The 18,574-nt window shown below is 37.1% G+C and overlaps 1 protein-coding gene across 9 annotated transcripts in view; it reads right to left on the bottom strand.

Moving 5' to 3' along the window:
• Window positions 1-18,574, bottom strand: part of ADGRB3 (adhesion G protein-coupled receptor B3) — a 459,396-nt gene that overhangs the window by 91,124 nt on the left and 349,698 nt on the right. For all 9 annotated transcript variants that reach the window (XM_048936529.1, XM_048936524.1, XM_048936532.1 and 6 more), the window contains 3 exons: window positions 12,073-12,199; window positions 10,230-10,333; window positions 7,417-7,519 (listed from right to left, as the gene is read on the bottom strand). In XM_048936529.1, the coding sequence (XP_048792486.1) occupies window positions 7,417-7,519; window positions 10,230-10,333; window positions 12,073-12,199 (334 nt within the window). The remainder of the gene's footprint in view (window positions 1-7,416; window positions 7,520-10,229; window positions 10,334-12,072; window positions 12,200-18,574) is intronic.

The following is an 18,574-nucleotide window of genomic DNA, read 5'->3' as shown; positions in this document are numbered from 1 at the left end:
ATAAAAAAATATCTTGATAAGATTTTTGTATCTGTTTTGGTATATATGGCAGGCGAATTGTATGCCTGCCTTTTCAGACATGATAACCCACATAGACAACTTCATGTTGGAAATGCAACCTTCATAGTAGAATGAAAATAACCGAGTTGCTGTTATTACTATTGTTCAAAATGTTTAGCTTTGTGAAGTATATTCCTATGACACCTTCATTTAAAAATCTTTTCACTGTCATTACAAGTGTTCATGTTTTTCAATTTTTTTTTTTTAAGATTATTGTTACATAAATGAAAACACATTTGTCTGTAGGTTGATCTACTTCCCATTGACCGTTATTCTATTTCCACTAGAATTCAACAAACAAGCAATGAAGTAGAGAATAGGTGTGAAGCCCAGAATAGCTACTTGAGTCATCAACAGATTGTCTGAAATGATTCAAACAGGTGTTTATGAGAGAATGAGCTCAGGACTGTGGGGGTGAATTCCAGAAGAGATCAAACTTCTAAAAAGATCCTGAAGAACATGAAGAAAACAAACAAACAAATAACTCCCAGCACATACCATTTTGAGAACAGCAGGACAGCAGAGAGTAAAGCCTGGTCTGTTTACTTTGGGCTGAGGAAGGACAGGTAAGGCACACACTGCAGCACTAAACCCAACACTACAGTAAGGGAGTAGGGAGCACAGTGCACCAGTGCTGCGCCTCTCAGCATGTCTGCATGAGTGGTTGGATGGGTGAAGACACTCACCAGCTGAGAGCTGCTGGAGCTGATACAGGTGTGAGTCATAGGTCACACATTCAAAAAACGTTTTTTTTTAATTGTTAATTAAAATTATTAAATTCATTTAAATAAGCTCCAACAAAATCTCCAACAACTAGTTTTTATAGCTAGACCAGGAGGTCACAGGCAGATGGAAAACAACTAAGAAGATAAGAAATAGGTTGGATTGGGTGGTAATTTACCTGGAGGCAAATGACAAGTGGAGTACTACAGTGACCTGTCTTTAATGTCACTGGCAGGGAATAGGCAGCAAAGTTCTTGTTCAACTCTGAAGATAGGACCAAACACAGTCAAGGGCAATGATGCTATCTGGAGAGAGCTAAACGTGTTGGAGGGATGGGAAACTCAATTGAATATGAGTCAACAATGTGCCCTGGCAGCACAAGTGGTCAAGCGCATTCAAAGCTGCACCAACAGGAGAACAGCTAGTAGACTGACAAATGATTTTCCTCCCTTTTTCAGCACATTACATCACATTTAGAATATCACATCCAATACAATCGGGACACCCAGTACAAGAAATTCTTATGGTGAATTTAGCAGACGTCATGAGTATGGTTTGGGCTAGAACACATGCATTGTGAGGAAAAGCTGAAGAAGGTGCGCTTGCTCAGCCTGGAAAAGACAAGGCTTTGGGGCACATAACATCAGCCTGTCAGTGCCTACAGAGAACTGATTGAGAAGATGTAGCCAATGTCTTCACAGAGATTTGGGGTGGGATGACAAAGAACAATTAACACAAATCGAAACAAGAGAAGTCCAAAGAAGGTACATGCAAATGCCTTTTAGCTGTGAGAATAGTCAAACACTGGGGAGTTTCTCAAGGTTTCATGCAGTCTCTACAATTGGAGATTTTCAAGACATGACTACATAAAGTTAAGTCTTTAACTCTGGATAACCTGTTCTGACCTTACAGCTGACTCTGGTTTGAGAAGGATATAGAAACAGACAACCTTCCTAACTGAAAATTTCTGTTATTCTAAAATAGGTCACAGAGTTCTGATCAAGGTTCTGGGGACTGGAAGCAGAGATTACATGCTGATAATGTCTACCCAATCTCTTTCTTTAGCCCACGTAAAATTGAAATGCCTAGTTTGTTTAGAAGCAGCAAACTGAATGATAAACTTGATGTATTTTGAGAAACTGAGTGGCAGGTACTTGTGAAAACATTACCTTTACCACTGAGGCAGGTTAACAGTAGCATGAATGACAATGTTTACTGATCTTGAGTAAGAAAGATCTGCTCCTTCAAGAATCTGAAAATAGGTAGCTAATTCCACTGATGTCAACTGGTTTGGTCAGAATTTGGCACAGTGAAACAGTATTGCTTAAGCAGAACTACTCCTGTAATAGTTACGTTAAGTGGGCTCTTCAGTTAATTGTTTCTGAGTTCCCAAATACACAGCAGGCAGATGTCTGTGGTACAGCGTACTCTGAGAGATGACCTATTTAATTGTGGGTTTCTGTGAGATTTGACTTATTCTGTTCAACAAACTGTTGCACAGAAAGGAAGAAATGGCAATCAGCAGGGAAGGTGACAACTGGGAACTGGTGAAAAAAATGGAAGGACATATTTGCCCAGGTCTTATTGATTAAGTGGATAGTATCATCCTGAAGTCCTCAGAGCATGAGCTAAAGTACAGAGTTCTACTGCCTGAGACGCTGAATTCCCTACATCCTCATTGATTTTCTAAAACAACCTTAATGCTGTGTTAGCATCATTTCTCTGTTCATTCCATCTGCTCTTAGGTCTCTCCTGCTGTTTCCTAGGAGATATATTGCCATGATGCCTGCATCTGTAAGGCGGCAGCAAATATGGGGCAAGAGCCACATGGTTAGAGACAGTACTAATGCCACCTGAACATTTGCTGGGTTCTCAGGGGATCCCTCCACCCACTGTTTCTCAAAACCTGAGGGAGTCCTAGTTACACAGTCAGCTGCTTCAGAATGCTGTGGGAACGTGGCACTGTGGCTTCTCAGCTCCTCTCTACTCCTATTTGACTCTTTCAGCTTAGAATGCCTATTTAAAAACAAACAAACAAATGAACAAAACCTAAAACTGGATTTATTTTTACCCAGTTGGCCTATTTAGTGGACACTCAAATCTTGTAATCTGTAAAATTTTATGATTTTTTTTTTTTGCCTGTTCACAATAATTTTATCAGAACCGCTGTTTGTTTATGTTATGTGCTTTAGGTGGTCAAAGACATCAAATTCTAAAATAACCACATTTTTTCACCTACTTTCAGGGGAGATTAATTTCAAAATGTAAATAGCAAGAGCAATAAACTGGATATTGCAATTAAACAGGGTTGATACAGAATATCAGGGTTGCTAAATGTTGCCTTGTTCCCAAACATCTTTCCTGGTATTCCCTGGCACACATAAGTCTGACTAACAAAATGTGCAGGGTTTTATGACATTTCTAAAAATATGCCTATTTTTTACAAGTGACCCGAATTCCAGAATTGAACTCAAGTATGATCAGAAAGAGACAGTATAGAAAATAATTTTTACCCATTTGTAAATATAACTTATTTGGAGTAGAGAACCTGTTCATTAAATGGGATCAGTAGCATAAATAAAGATGTATTGCTTTAGTGCCAAAGGTCCACATAGAAAAGAAATAAAACCATATTTTTCTGATGGCAAGATAATATAGTAAGAGTTCCATTTCAGTGGAACTTACAAATCACTGATAGATTTCCCCAAAGAAAGCTGTCAATCTCTTCAAATTAAAAGCATATTGCTTTTGTAGATGTAAGTATATCTCACAGTATTTGTGAAATAACAAATACTTGAGCAGTTAGGTTATATATGAAATGTGTTATCTTTCCTTAATTTGGGAAGCTTCATTTCAACATCACAACTAGATTCAGCTGTAAAAAAGGCTACCCCTGGTGTATCAACAGCATTACAGGTATCCTCACATTTAAATTAGATTATGTGGCAAACATCTAACATTAAGTTTTACTTTGGACGTGAAAACAAGAAACAGAAAGAAGCATCAAAATTAAATTAATAAGCATATCATACTTAGTATAGCACTTATTATATTGAAACATGATATGTAACCAAATTCATAATATTATTGCAAATTCATCCTTCAGTGAACCGTGCTACAAAATGGAATCTGACAAAACAGAAATCTCTTACAAAGTTTGATGCATTAAGGCAGCTTTGAATAAAGTTCTGTGTTTGGAAAATCTTGGGGAAACATACTGAAAAAGGCAGAACATTTCTCAGATATGCCCTTCAATAAAACGCACAACAAGTTTGACGTTTATGCTGACAAACTTTAAAAAATTTTTTTTTATTTTGCTATTCCAGTCCAAATTTTCCACGAGGAACCATACTCCCTCCTAGATCAGTAAGAATTCTTATTCTTACTAGAAACTAGATAGAGGCCTCATGATCTAGACCTCTGGTCTAATGTTAGTGTCCTCAAGTTACATTTTATATACTGAAACAGGAGAAAAAAACACTTTTAAAAAAGGAATCTAAGAAATGGAAAAACTATGCACTTCTCTGTAAATAATGTGGCCATTTCTGCCCGTGGGAAATACCATGTTCTTTTTTCACTGAGAAAGGCAGAACTCAGTTGAACTACCAAGAGTGTAACATTGAAACACAGTTCTCACTAAAAGAAGCTTTTATAAAAACATCAAGAATGTATTCAACCTTAAAAGAGCAGATCTAAACTCAACATGCCAAGTATCTATGATTTACATAAAGGAGAAAGTAAATAAAAGAAAACTTACACTTATTCAGACCAAGAGAGTCAATATTTTTTCTGCAATAAATGTCAATATGTACATTAAAAAGACACATGTATAAAATAAATTTCCTGGAGATGGGGTACCTTTGAAATTAACAAAAGTGGTTGATGCAGTGTTCAATGTAGACAGAGAAAACTATGAACTTCACCAACTGACAAAATCTTGTTTGTCATAAATGCACCCTTAGTACACTTAATTCACACATGATTCAAATTTAAAATTGAATTCACCTTTATCAGATTTATAAGCATCCAATCCTAAAGGGAATATACACACATATAGCACTTGGGACAGTTTAAACTCAAACAAGCCCAAAGCACAAGGAAAAGCAGAGCATTCTTCAACTCTGTGAACATCAACAGCATCATATGGTTACTAACTAGATGCCCAATAACAAGCAAATTGCAAGAATAAGAATGGAACAGAATAAATAAGCAGTCAATTACAGCATGTCATATTTCTCAAATTCTCTGATACATTAAAAACCCTGATCTCATCTTCTGACCATAAAATACCATCACAGTCTTTAACATAGAATAATAATTTTTAAAAGTTGACTTGAATATTACATTATTCTTGATAAAGTATTTTCCAAGATTTCACTTAAAGCTTTCAAACAAACCCTAAAAACTTAAATTATTTTTTTGCTTGTGGTAAATAACAAAATCCTTGAAACAAAATCTACAATGTTTTTTAGCTTGAACCACAGATCTTTCTGAAGTTCTAATTTCCATATTTAATTTTCCAGCTCAGCAAAATGAAAACATATTTTTTCCTATAGATGTCAGTATTGTAATCTATACCAAAAACTAAAAATCAAATACTGACTTCTTATGGTGGTATATGAGCACTAAAAGTAAAGATTCTAGAACTTGTACTGAAAAACATATCATGCCAAAACATATCCTTATTTGCAAACGTAGTGAAGTCATACTCAGGTCTGATTGCTTTAATTTGACTAAGCCTTTGCTAAACACTAGCTTCAGCTGGCCATTTTGTTGATGGTACACTCACAGTTCCTCTCTTGGAGGTACAACAAATTCACAGGTCACTGGACCTGCTGAAAAAAAGACTTTTGATGCGTAACAAGGAATATCTTCAATATAAAAAACATATTCTTCCTTTGATCCATCAGAGGTACTCCCTGTCTAGAAGCTCCCTGGTGGTAAATGTATCAAGAGCAAGACATGGACTCAGAAAGAAGACAAGCTAAGTAAAAAGTGGTATTTTAGAATCATTTTTTCAGTCCGTATATTCAAAAACCACGTGACGTTGTTTTTTCTGTCAATAATTTTCTCCGCACATTTCTATTCTTAGGATTGGCAGTTCCCAAAAAGAAGTCAACATAATCTCTTCATTTTTAGGATTTCAGCAAGCAGAAGTGAGGGAGGTCAAAGACATTAAGATTCATAAAAAAAGATGTTCAGTTCAGTATTCCCAGTGTAAAGCATTGGAGTAAATCTGCCATCATACCTCAGGAACACGTTCTCAAATACAGTCATTCTAGTGCACTCAAACCTCATTTCCACGATGGCAATAGAGCCTTGAAATTGATAATAACATACTATGTGTGACTGTGCAAGTTAGTGTGGAAATTCCAGAGAGGTTAAATCTTTCTTCTGCCTTCCACTGTTACTGGCATTCTAAAGTCACCTGCAGATGTCCAACTTTTTTCCACTGAACAAAGTCTTTGAGAATCTCATGGTTTCCTTCTACAAAATCATATTTTTTTTGCTTGCACCTCTACAAAATTTCAAAATTTAGAATATATTAATATCTTAATTTCAATGATTATGTTAAGTTTTGTATTGGAAATGATAATTTTTGGTTTTGGATACGTTTTTCAAAGTACAGCAATGTAACTCCTATTGAGCTTATGATCGTTCTGTCAGCTAAATTTCTAAAGAACTAAAGAATTTCTAAGAACTCATCTAAAATTAATAAATGGTTAATTGTAGATTAAATACAAATTGTAATTTCAGCAGAACGATGAAGGGATTTCATTGGATTGGGAAAAAATCAACACGAGCAGTGCATTATACAGTATAAAACACTGAGTTTAAGAATTACTTCACAGGTTTTTGCTCACTGCAAACTTCAACACCACTCTATTGCCTACACACCTATCTGCCAGTTATGTTCTATTTTATATTCCAAGCTATCAGGTAGCTGCAGTTAATTTTAAACAATCATTTGTTGTCACTGCCCAACATCAGTGGGCACTGAGTGGCTCCTCCAAACACTAACACAGCCTTGCTCTGCAGGAACAAGGCAAATTATTTCTGTGTTCAGAAAGTCTGAGAACAGATTACTAATAAATCAGCAGTCTATCACTAAATAAGATATGCAGGGTTGTTACTTTCTTATAGCTACATCAGTCAGAGATCTAACAGTTCTATAGCTTGTTACGATGTCTGTGCACTTTTTCAAGAGTAGTACTCTAACTTCTAAGTAATTTCCACTTGCCTTTCGAGTACCAGTGTGTTAATAAAAAGACAAAAAAAAAAAAAAAAAAAAAAAAAAAAACTGTAGCACAATCCTATTACAACTATTATAATGAATCCGAATTTGTGCTTTTGATGTTGAGTCTTTGAACTTTCTGCTTTGAAATTTAGTTAGAAAACATACAAGTCCACCACGGAGAGCACAGCTTATCCAGAGGGAACAATACCAAAAGGGATTTTTGGAGGGGAAAAAATAACAATGAAACACAGTAAATATTTTCCCTCTGTTAGTAGCCTATCAAAAATGCAAACTCCTATGAGTGAAGGACTAAATAAATGCAATTACTTTAAGCAAAACACAAATAAAATAGAAGTATCAATACTTGAGTGCAAATGTAACAGAATCTATCATACCTTGTTATGTGTCTGAGTTTGTCCAACCAGGATAAGGATATTTGATGAGATAATAGACAGGCAGAAATTGATTAGAATTATTGACCTTTCAGATCTGATGTATCTGTTCAAATTAAAAAAAAAAAAAAGAGAGCATACAACTTTTTTAAAAGGAAAGCCACTACTAAATCACACAAAGCTTTAATGCAATTCTTAGAAATGCTATAGAGAGGCACTCTCTGATGTCTTCTCTTGCTCAGAGTATCAGTGAACCATTACATTTCAGACATAGGAACTATGATATTTTCATACATAGTCCTTCTTAGTTTCTTTGTATATTTTTAAAAAGTTTCTGTCAATGCTTCTTTTCAAAACTATGACAACAGTTTTCCGACATCATGCTGATAATAATGGGCTTGGATACATTCATGTTTCTTTTCACTCTCCCTCATTATGCCTGGGAATACCCACAGCTTGCATCAACCAGTCTCAAAGCTAACTTCAGAAGCACAGGGTGATTTACATGAACAGAAGATCTGATACACATGCATAACTAAGATTCAGATTAGTTGAAGATAATATAGCAATGTATATTGAAAGGTATTATTGTTATAATGATAACATTAATCTTGAAGTTACACCACCTTTACAAAATAATTTGTATAGAGAAGTAATAATATTATAAGATCTTCATCTTCATAAAATCTAATACAAAAAATGCTTGTTTGGAAAGATTAAATTATAACAGTGAGCAACAGACACTTTCTTGCCAACTTATTATACTCATTTTACAAGTACACTCAGGATGAAAAACTACAAATGCTCTTACCTACTTCCTCACAAGATGCAAATGTTCTCATTTTTCTGTGCACAGCTTTTTATACGTTTGAGCACAGAAATAGAATGATGATGGTTTCAACTGATGTACCTTACTGACCTGATATCAGAGTCACTAACAGAGTAGATGTTCACTGTTAAAGTAAGTGGAAGTTAAGGATGCTCAGTTTATCTGAAGACCAAGCCACAAGTTAATATATTTAATGATCTATACTGTAAATTTTCAATAATATTGCTTTCTACTCCCAATCTGTATGCCAGTAGCTGAGACTCTGAGGTCATAATAAGGGATGCTGCCCCCATAACAGATGTTGACCACTGGGTATGTAATAGATCACAGTCCTTTCTGCTCAACTACAATTTAAATAATACACCATTACTTTCTTTTTAGATAAGAAGAAAAAACAACCCTGATACTCCAATTCACTTTTCTTTTTTCTTCCTAAAAATAGAATAGTGCTGTTAAGGCTAGGTTTATGAATTTGAAAACAAATACAGAAAGTCTAGTGCCTTTGTCTACACTGTCAGTGTGCTGTTACTTTCCAACCTGTTAACTATTGATTCACCTGAGCCAGACTCCAACACTGAGTATCTGTGGCCTATAAAAGGTCTTAGCAGTTGGGTAAATACAATGCAATGAGAAGCTCAGAGAACTGACTTAAGCTAGGAAGAGTTTAATTTCTCTATTAATGCAACAGTTTTAGCTCTTCATTACAGAGGAAAGGAAGGTAAAAAAAAGGAAGATATTCCAAATATAAATACATAAGCATGGGGTCAAAATTTCAACTTTCTTCTCACCTGCAGATTTGTAATAGTTAATAATAGATTATATATACATCTCAGCTATCCTCTCTGTACATGTGGTTACTACATGCTTTCAAGACACTTGTTTAGTGCAAATTGTAATGATGCAAATGACAGCCACTCAGTAATCATAATATTTTTGGAATATCTCAGTGATAGACGATCAAGATTTATCAGACTTTTCTTCAGCCAGAGGGATACAGAACCCATGTTAAGTTCTTCACAGTACGTTACATTTTTTTCTCAGCTTGGAAGTTAGACAATGGAGAAGACCAGTTCTACTGAGCATGACAGTATTTCTTTCCAAGTGCTAAATATATCAGAGAGTGCAAAAATAACACTAAAATTCTTTAGAAATACCCTTTCAGAAATATTCTTAGCTTTGACAGACAGGAATTTAAAATTCTTATACTTATTATATCTTATGTGACTAGATAGTCTACATTTATTATATATCTGTCTAATCTTGTGAATTTCTGAGGCTCCATAAGAAAGGGAAAGACAAAAATGGTATAGAATTATCAAACTGCTTCTAGAAGCAAAACCGTACTTGTTGATTTTACATTTCTCTAAAAAATTACCATTTTCTAAAAATTACCATTTTCTCCGTTTTTCTTTTCTTACAAAGAATTTTTTCTTTTACTGTGGAAGAAGTTAAATGAAAATCCATGTTCACTTTTTAAAAAAATATATACTTCTACTTTATATGCCATTTCCTCTCACTTTCCACATTAACATGTCATGTTCCTTATCACAGATCTCAAAATTAATCACACCACATATTATTTTCTCCATGACTATCTATTGCGCATTTGAGACAATACTTTCATGTATTAAACTTAGAATAGGAAGAAAGTCCATTATTGGACAGTACCAGCACACTATTTGAGACTACTTTACTTTCTTATATGAAATACACCACATAGAAAACCAAGTAAAGTATTAATTAGTGCTATGAATACTTCACCAAAAAAGCAATATCATTCATATTAAAGAGCAGAAAGATGAGTTGGCTGTACCACTGCTAGTAGGCCAAGAGAGGAAAACTAATCAATCACATCAATAGACTTAGCAATGAAAAAATACATTTTTTCCCCTAAATAATAAATGCTTAATCTAATGGTCTCTTTAAACTTTAAATCAACTAAATACAACTATGTATTCATGTTTAACTTTGTTAATACATTACATACCTCCATAGTGCTGCATAGACAACTGCTAGGGTGACCAAGGCCAAACATGAAAGACCACTGCCTACTATTAAGGTTACTGAGGGTGTACCAGATGATTCCATGATCTGTAGGTTACAACAGATAACCATGAAGGAAACCAATCTCCACCAATTAAAACAACAGGTCAAAATACAAAAAAAAGCAATAAAGTAAATATTATAAAATCAGACAGTATCAGAGATAGCTTCAGTAATGTTATATATGAAACAGAAATCAACTTAATTCCAAAACTGATTCATACATAAATCTGAGATATCTTTAATTATTGATACAACCCTTGAGGTCTTTGAGCTTTGAGCTTTAAAATAGCTTAGAATACCTGCATAATATTTTGAGAAATAAAGATGGTAGTAACATTACAATATGATAAGAAACTATGACATGAACACAACTTTAAAATATTCCCCAGTTAAAATTAATTTTAAAAAATTACCTTGAGAAACAATGTTTGGAATTGAGTATTAAATAAACAGGTTGGTTTTATAATAGTAGTATATTAAAGATCTTTCACTAATTTTTCCAAGAAATTGGTTAATGTTTATTGCAGAATTATCAAACTTTCTGAGTTTTAATAACTTTGACTTCGATCTACTGTTCTTACACAGTTCATTTCCTTGGGCCTCTAATCATATGGAAAGAATGGCAAGATGCCTACAACAGTATCATAAGTATTTCAAATTTAGAATTAATTAGTTTGAAATCTGTTTATTAATAAAACAGAAAAATAAATAAATGACCTTGAAAAGAAAGTAGCTTTTCCTTCTATGAAGAAAGCTACTATTGTCAGATACAAGGCAAGGTTTTCCCTCCCTGTGTAGGTGTTCATATTCTGTAATACATATGGTCTTTGCTAATGAAAAGGGAAAAAAAAAATATACCTAAAAGTTTGAAAGGATTCAGTGCCTGATTTACAAAAATTCTGTTTAAAGCCTCAGGGAGGTATGGCAAATTAGATTTTATCAAGATATCTTTCATCACCCAAATGAGAGATAAGGCTGATATACTTTTAGGCCAAATCTCAGTCAGAAAGTAACATTTTATTTCAGACACTTTGTTCCAAGCTGATCTACTTTGCTATTGAAGAGTCTGATCATGTGTTTCTAAACCAAGAAAATGAAATTAAGTCTTTACATGGTAACTTCACAAATATTTGTTTTTAGCTGTATTTTACATTCAGTAATAGTCTGCTGATATCCTTCATGTTCACTCTTTTACACGAAATCTTGATTGTTTTTCTTACATTGTATCAAAAAGCACATTGAAAATCTCTGCTGAAAATGTCCAATGCAGATATGCAATCTGTCTAACTACAGTATCTAGGATTTTCCTAAGAGCAATAATAAAGCCTCCCTATACATTCCCTTGGAAAGGCTTGCAACCTTTAAGAAGCTTGTTAAGTTGATAATTGTTCAATACAAAAGTTTTCAACACATTTGCATCACAATTAGAAGGCTTTTTCTGAAAAAAAAACCAAAAATCAAAAAAAAAAAACCCCACCACAACAAAAAAAAAAAAAACAACTACCACATAGAGTTTAAGAGCATGAAAATTTCACCAGGATATAGTTATATCACAGAATCTGGAATTTGTTTCTCTGAAACACTGTGTACACCAGGAGACTAACAACATTAGCCCACCTGGAATATTAAACAATTCCTCAATGCAACGCCTGAAATATACCTGAGAGGAAAGCTCGACCAGCCCCCCTCCCCCCTCCCCTCTTATCCCCCCTTCCCCCACCCTCCCCCCCCCGCACTATTCCTTTTGCATTAGAACGGGCTTCATTCCCCTCTTCGTTACTTACTATTTCTCTAGGTTGCTGAGCCAAAATGGCGAAGGTAGAGAGACGATCACATAAGCATTTCGTATGGGATGCATCGGTAAGCACAGTTTTACATCCCTGGGTGGACCAGGTTCCCAAAGAGTCGTTCCTGCAAAGGAGAGAGAGAGAGAAGGGGGGAAAAAAAAATGGGGATAATTACGCCTGACGGCTGATTCCGTGAGAAGACAATGCAGCTGAGCCGCGAGGAGCGCCGCGCAGCCCCGGACAGAGCGAGGCACTTCGCGTGGGGCAGGACCGGCCCCACGCCGGGCGCGGAGCGGGAGGCGCGGAGCTGTCCGAAGCCGTGGTGCTGACGGCCCGGCGCGTTGCGCTGCGCGGAGCCCCGCCAGCCGCGGCAGCAGCCGCCCCCTGCGCTGCCAACCACCTCCGAGCCTCAGCAGAGCACTGCGAAAAACTCATTGGGGGAAGAGGGGGAGGCTTTCTCTCTCACACTCTCCCCCCCCCCCCCCCCCCCCTTTTTTTTTTTTCCTTTCCTTTACTAGCTCTTTTTCTGGCTCTTTTATTTAAAAAAGAAAAAAAAAAAAAGTGGTGGTCGTTACTTGTAGTCTCTTTTTGTTTTCTCTATGTGTATTTATTTTTCCTTGTGTGCATGGATAGTTTAAAGGCAGATGGTTCTCAAACGCCTGCCTGGGTTATGCCAGTTGGACTGGGAGATGCCGGATCTTCTGTTCTGATGCTTATTTTTGCTGAGGATTTTTTTTTTTTTTTAGTTGTTTTTAGTGATCAGCCTTGGAAATTTCACCCTGGAAACGGCAGCATCAGATGCCTCCAACTCTTGCCTTAGCTCCAGCAGAGGGGTGGATTTCAGTACAGCAGCACACAACATCACCAAAGAGACACACGAGTTCGCCCTCCAGACATCACTCAGTCAACTCGCCTTTCCCAAGCTCCCTCCCCCTTCGTGATTTCTTTTTCTTGGGGTGGCAGCAACACACTGACCCCAAGTCAAAGAGATCATTTGCTGGCACTTTTCACCGACCTGCCCTGAAGAAAGCAAGATGATTAACACGGTCCCCGAATTCAATTAGCCATTCAATATGCTAATGTGAGGTCTGAAACCCACCCCAGCAGAACAATAAAAATGGTATCAACCCACGTTTTCTTTGTGCGGACAAGGAGAGAGGGAGAGGCAAAAAAATCATTCCTGCTTTTTTTCCTGAACTGCAATGGAAAGGGGAGGGAAATCATTACTACAGGAAAAAGAGGTTGGTTTCAACTAAATCAAACCTATTATCTTTACATATGTTATGTTTAGAGAACACCAATTGGGTTTCTTTCTTCTTGTTTCCCCATCTTCGTGTCCAGGGAGCAACTGCAGGACTCTGCTGCCAGCAGCAGCGTGTGCGCTGTCAATTCCTGTCAATATCACCTCAGGTCACTAAATGACTTGAAACCACAAAAATAATGGTGGAAGAAACAAAACTGGGAAACAATAATTTTCAATCACTGGGTTCACTCTTGTTTCACCCCTTGTGCCTCAATAACCCACCCTTATGAGTGGCTCTAAATACCAAGAGTCCTCATGCAAAAGCAATCTGTTATCCCAAGTCCACTCTCAGAATGCAGTTCGCACCAGTCCACTTCAACATTGTACATCACTAGCTTTTGAATACACAATAGATGTAACCCTTACCTGCTATTGTGTTCAGAACAGTATCCTCTAATATATAAAACAAACAGTAACTGAATGAAACAATTGAGAGAAAATCACAAATTCTTCAAGCCACTGTCTATTAGCGTTCCTCCACAATAGCGCCTTTTGGAGAGCCACATGATAAATCAATATCCACTTTGAAATATGTAGTTACACATTCTATATTCTGAAGCACTATCTTCTGGATAAACTAACTAATTTATTTTATTAACTTTCTCTTATGTTGTGATATAGTCAAGGCTAAATGAGATGCATTTATCTGTACTGATTAAATATTAAAGAATGATAGCTTAAGAGAAATTGGCATGTTTTTAAAACAAAAGGATGGTATTATTCATTCTGAGAACAAGATTTCATATACTAAATTCACCCTATGCTGGAAAACACAATGCATCCAGTTAGCACTAAATCCTTGCAGGTGGTGTCCAATGCAGAGACTTAGACAAGACCTAATTATAAAAGGTAGACAGCCACAGAGATCAGTTTAATTTAAAACAAAACATCTGTTACAATTATGATTGTATTTAAATTAGTATTAATCATGGGCAGTCCACCATGTTTAGAGGGACTCATTCGGTTATTCAAGCTGTTCATGCAAACATAAAATTCCATTCACACATTAGCTGACCAGTTTTCTGTACTACTGTATTATCAGAAATTACAAATACACCTTGTATTCTGCAAAATTACTTGAACATTATTGAAAATTGGAATGGATTTTTCAAAAACACTGAAATGAAGAAAGTGGTCTAATTAAACTTAACAATAAGATATTCAGTGACACGTTAGGAGCAGAGGCAGGCTAATATTGACATTTCCTGCATTACAATCTTCATCTTCTGTTTTTCTTTTTTTTTTTTTTTTTCTTTTTTTCTTTTTTTTTCTTCCCAGCAACATTATAATTCAAAAGGTAACAAATGAAAATTCAGTGATTAAATGATATAGCTCTATTTGTAACTAATGCAGTTGAGAAAAAAATCTAATTTATATATGTAGCCAGTTGAAAGGATGGCTGACAGAAACTGAGCATATTGTTACGAAGTCCATGAAGGAGATGGAATAATGAGTATGATCCAGTGGAAAAGTGTAGCTGTGATTTGTTTCATGATGCTCATGCCTGCAGAACTGTAAGAGTGTGATTATTTACTCAGAGATGTTGAACATTTTGACCTGCAGATATAAAATCAGTATTTTTTTTTAGGTATAAAGTAAATAAGGAGTGGAATTCAGATGAAATTTGAATGAAAATGGATTTTAAAAAGTTATACTATATTCATAAATCTCAATGCTACACTTTATAGTCAAGTATTTCATCCATGATCATCTGTGCCTCTTGTAAAACAGACTTCCTGGGCTTGTCAGAATCAAATCCATATTTAGAAAATTCATTCCTTTTTGGCGTGACTTTCTTTGAATATATGTCTAGTGTTTGGGGTTATATGAATATGCAAACGGGCACCTATTATTCCTGTGGATCTTTCTTGTTATACAGAAAGCTATAAAGAAGTGACAGGTACTATTAACACATGTTCTATTTATATAAAGGAAAATTATCAAATTGAAAATAGGTAGCAAATATAGATGTAGATTCATGGCCATTATTGGCAATTTTGTACTTTTCCACAGAGTTGCGGATGATTTAATCAATCTGGCAGAATTCCCATGATATAAGCAGAGGAATTCCCAAGAAGCATATTCACCATTGCAGATCCTATGTCATTCTGCAGTTTAGGCAGATGTAATAGTGGAGAAAAAAAGGGAAACAAAAAAAACATCAAAGTATGTAAACCAGCCTCACACGTCCATGGCTAACATGGCATAATCTCTCCCCCCCGCAAAAAAAAAAAACCCTCAAAAATTTCTAGATAAGAATGTCCTTCTCAGAGAAGTCTTACAGTTAGAGAAATGCCAGTGTCTTTTCAAAACTCTGTCAGAGTTTAATGTAAACTTTGCAGTTCTGATTAGGAACTGGGTAGATACTGTGCAATAAAAATAATGGCCAAATGATGTACAGAAAAAACATTCTGATTGAATATGATACAGTAGAAGTAATGTCATTTTTACTGATTAATACTGTATTATGCAATACTGCATGGCATATATGATTCTCACTACTGTAAACAATGTTATGACTGTCTCAGATATTGAAAGGGAGATGCAGCTTATAGGATATGAGCATTTTTTTAGAATAAAAGACCCAAATACTTCACAGTCATATCTGTCAATCTGACAAAGACTGCTGATCAACCCACATTTAATATGCTAGCAGCCATGCTTCCCTTATTCTGCAGTACTTTTCTTAGTCTCATGTCATGTTTTTTTTCTTATTATTCACATATTTTGTTAAAAATAGTAATATACATGTCTTACTAATTGCATTGTTCTGTCTACTTTAACATAGTTGTGACTGAAAATCAACTATGGCACCCCTGTTAAAACCATTCAGTAAAGGGCTTAAGCAAATAATATACACCATCTATCTCAAACAGCAGAAGTTGAACAGAAGAGGCAGACAACCATCGTGGCAGTGCAAGGACCCGCAGCTTAAAATGAGAGAAAAGAGGGAAATGTACAGAAAGTAGAAGCAGGGTTGTGTATCCTGGGAGGAATACAGGGCTGTTGTCCATGTGAATAGAGATAGGATTAAGAAAGCGAAGGCGTGGATGGAGCTGAACTTGGCGAGGCATGTGAAAGATAACAAGAAGTGGTTCTATAGGTACATAGGCTGAAGGAGACAGGCCAAGGAGAGTGTTCCCCCTCTGATTAAAGGTAATGGGGAGCTGGCTTCCTCAGACATAGAAAAACCTGAGCTACTCAATGAGTGCTGTGCCTCAGTCTTCACAGGTGGTCAGGCTTCCTGTGTCTGCCAGGACCATGAGCCTCTAGGTGAGGGTGTGGGGAGTGGCTTCTGTCCCACTGTAACGGTGGAACAAGTCCAAATCCTGCTCATGAAACTGAACATGTATAAATCCATGGGGCTGGATTATATCCATCCTAGGGTTCTGAAAGAGACGGCTGATGAGGTTGCCAAGCCACTCTCCATCATATTTGAAAAATCACGACTGTGAAGTCCCCGGTGACTGGAAAAAGGTAAACATTACTCCTATTTTTAAGAAAGTGAGAAAGGAAGACCTGGGGAACTACAGGTGAGCTCCCAGTGAGCCTCACATCTGTGTGTGGAAAGATCATGGAGCAGAAGCTATGTTAAGGCATGTATGAGACAAAGAGGTGATTTGAGACAGCCAGCATGGCTTCACCATGGGCAGATCTTGCCTGACCAATCTGGTGGCCTTATATGATGGAGTGACAGCTTGAATGGTTGGGGAAGGGTGGTGGATGTCATTCTACTTGGACTTCTGCATTTGACATTGTCCCTCACCACATCCTTCTCTCTAAACTGGAGAGGAATATATTTGAAGGATGGACTCTTATATGGATTAGGAATTGGTTGGCTGGACACAGCCAAAGGATTGCGATCAGTGGTTCTGTGTCAGGGTGGAGGCTAATCACAAGTGGTGTCCCTCAGGGGTCAGTCTTGGGTGCTCTTTAACATATTCGTCAATGACATAGATGATAGCATACAGTGCACCCGCAGGAAGTTTGTGGATGACACCAAGCTGAGCGGTGCAGACAGTACATTGGAAAGAAGGGAAGCCATACAGAAGGACCTGGACAGGCTGGAGAAGTGGGCCCATGAAAACTTAATGAGGTGCTGCACTTGGGTTGGGGTAATCCCAGGTACTTATACAAACTCAGGGAAGACCTCCTTGAGAGCAGTCCTGCAGAGAAGGATCTGGGGGTCCTGCTGGACGAGAAGCTAGACATGAGCCAGCAGTGTGTGTTTGCAGCCCAGAAGGCCAACTGTTCTGGTCTGCATTAAAAAAGAGTTGGCCAGCATGGAGATGGATGCGATTGTCCCCCTCTACTCAGCTCTTGTGAGGCCCTGTCTGAAGTACTATGTCCAGGCCTGGGGTCCCCAGCATAAGAAGGACACAGAGCTCTTGGAGTGGGTGCAGAGGAAGGCCACTAAGATGATCAGAGGGCTGGAGCACCTCTCCTATGAGGAAAGGTTGAGGGAACTGGGCTTGTTTAGCTTGGAGAAGAGCAGGTTCCAGGAAGACCTCACTGAGGCCGTCCAGTACTTGAAGGGAGCATACAAACAGAGGGGGGAACAGCTGTTTACAAGGGTGAAAACTGATAGGACAAGGGGGGAATAGTTTTAAACTGAGACAGGGGAAATTTAGGTTAGATATTAGGAGGAAGTTTTTCATACAGAGGGTGGTGACGCACTGGAACAGGTTGCCCAAGGTGGTTGTGGATGCCCCATCCCTGGAGGCATTCAAGGCCTGGCTGGATGTAGCTCTGGGCTGCCTGGCCTAGTGGCTGGCAACCCCGCACATTGCAGGGGGGTTGAAGCTGGATGATCATTATGGTCCTTCTCAACCCAGGCCATTCTATGATTCCATGACTCTATGATTCTACTTAAATAACAGGATAGAAAGCAGACTACATGAACATTAGGAAATTATAACATCAGCTCTCCTGAGGTAACCTTAATTCTCCCAGCTTCTTCAGTGTGTGCATTACTGTACATTTTTTTTCTATTCAAATTGGTGCTGTTTTTCCTTTAGGAAGAGATTTTGATATTCCACTTCTATTACAATTGATGAATAGACAAATATGACAAACAATTATGAGAAGAAAGGAGAAAATGTGGACGATATTTTTTTTTTCACCTGGTAAATGATAGACAATACTCTTATGGCCCTTCTGAAAAGCAGATTATCATTATTGTGCTTGTTCAGATGT

This window comes from Lagopus muta, chromosome 2, assembly GCF_023343835.1.
Source record: "Lagopus muta isolate bLagMut1 chromosome 2, bLagMut1 primary, whole genome shotgun sequence".
NCBI classification, from domain to species: domain Eukaryota; kingdom Metazoa; phylum Chordata; class Aves; order Galliformes; family Phasianidae; genus Lagopus; species Lagopus muta.
Note: the sequence above shows the minus strand (reverse complement) of the source record. Positions and strands in the feature narration are given on the sequence as shown.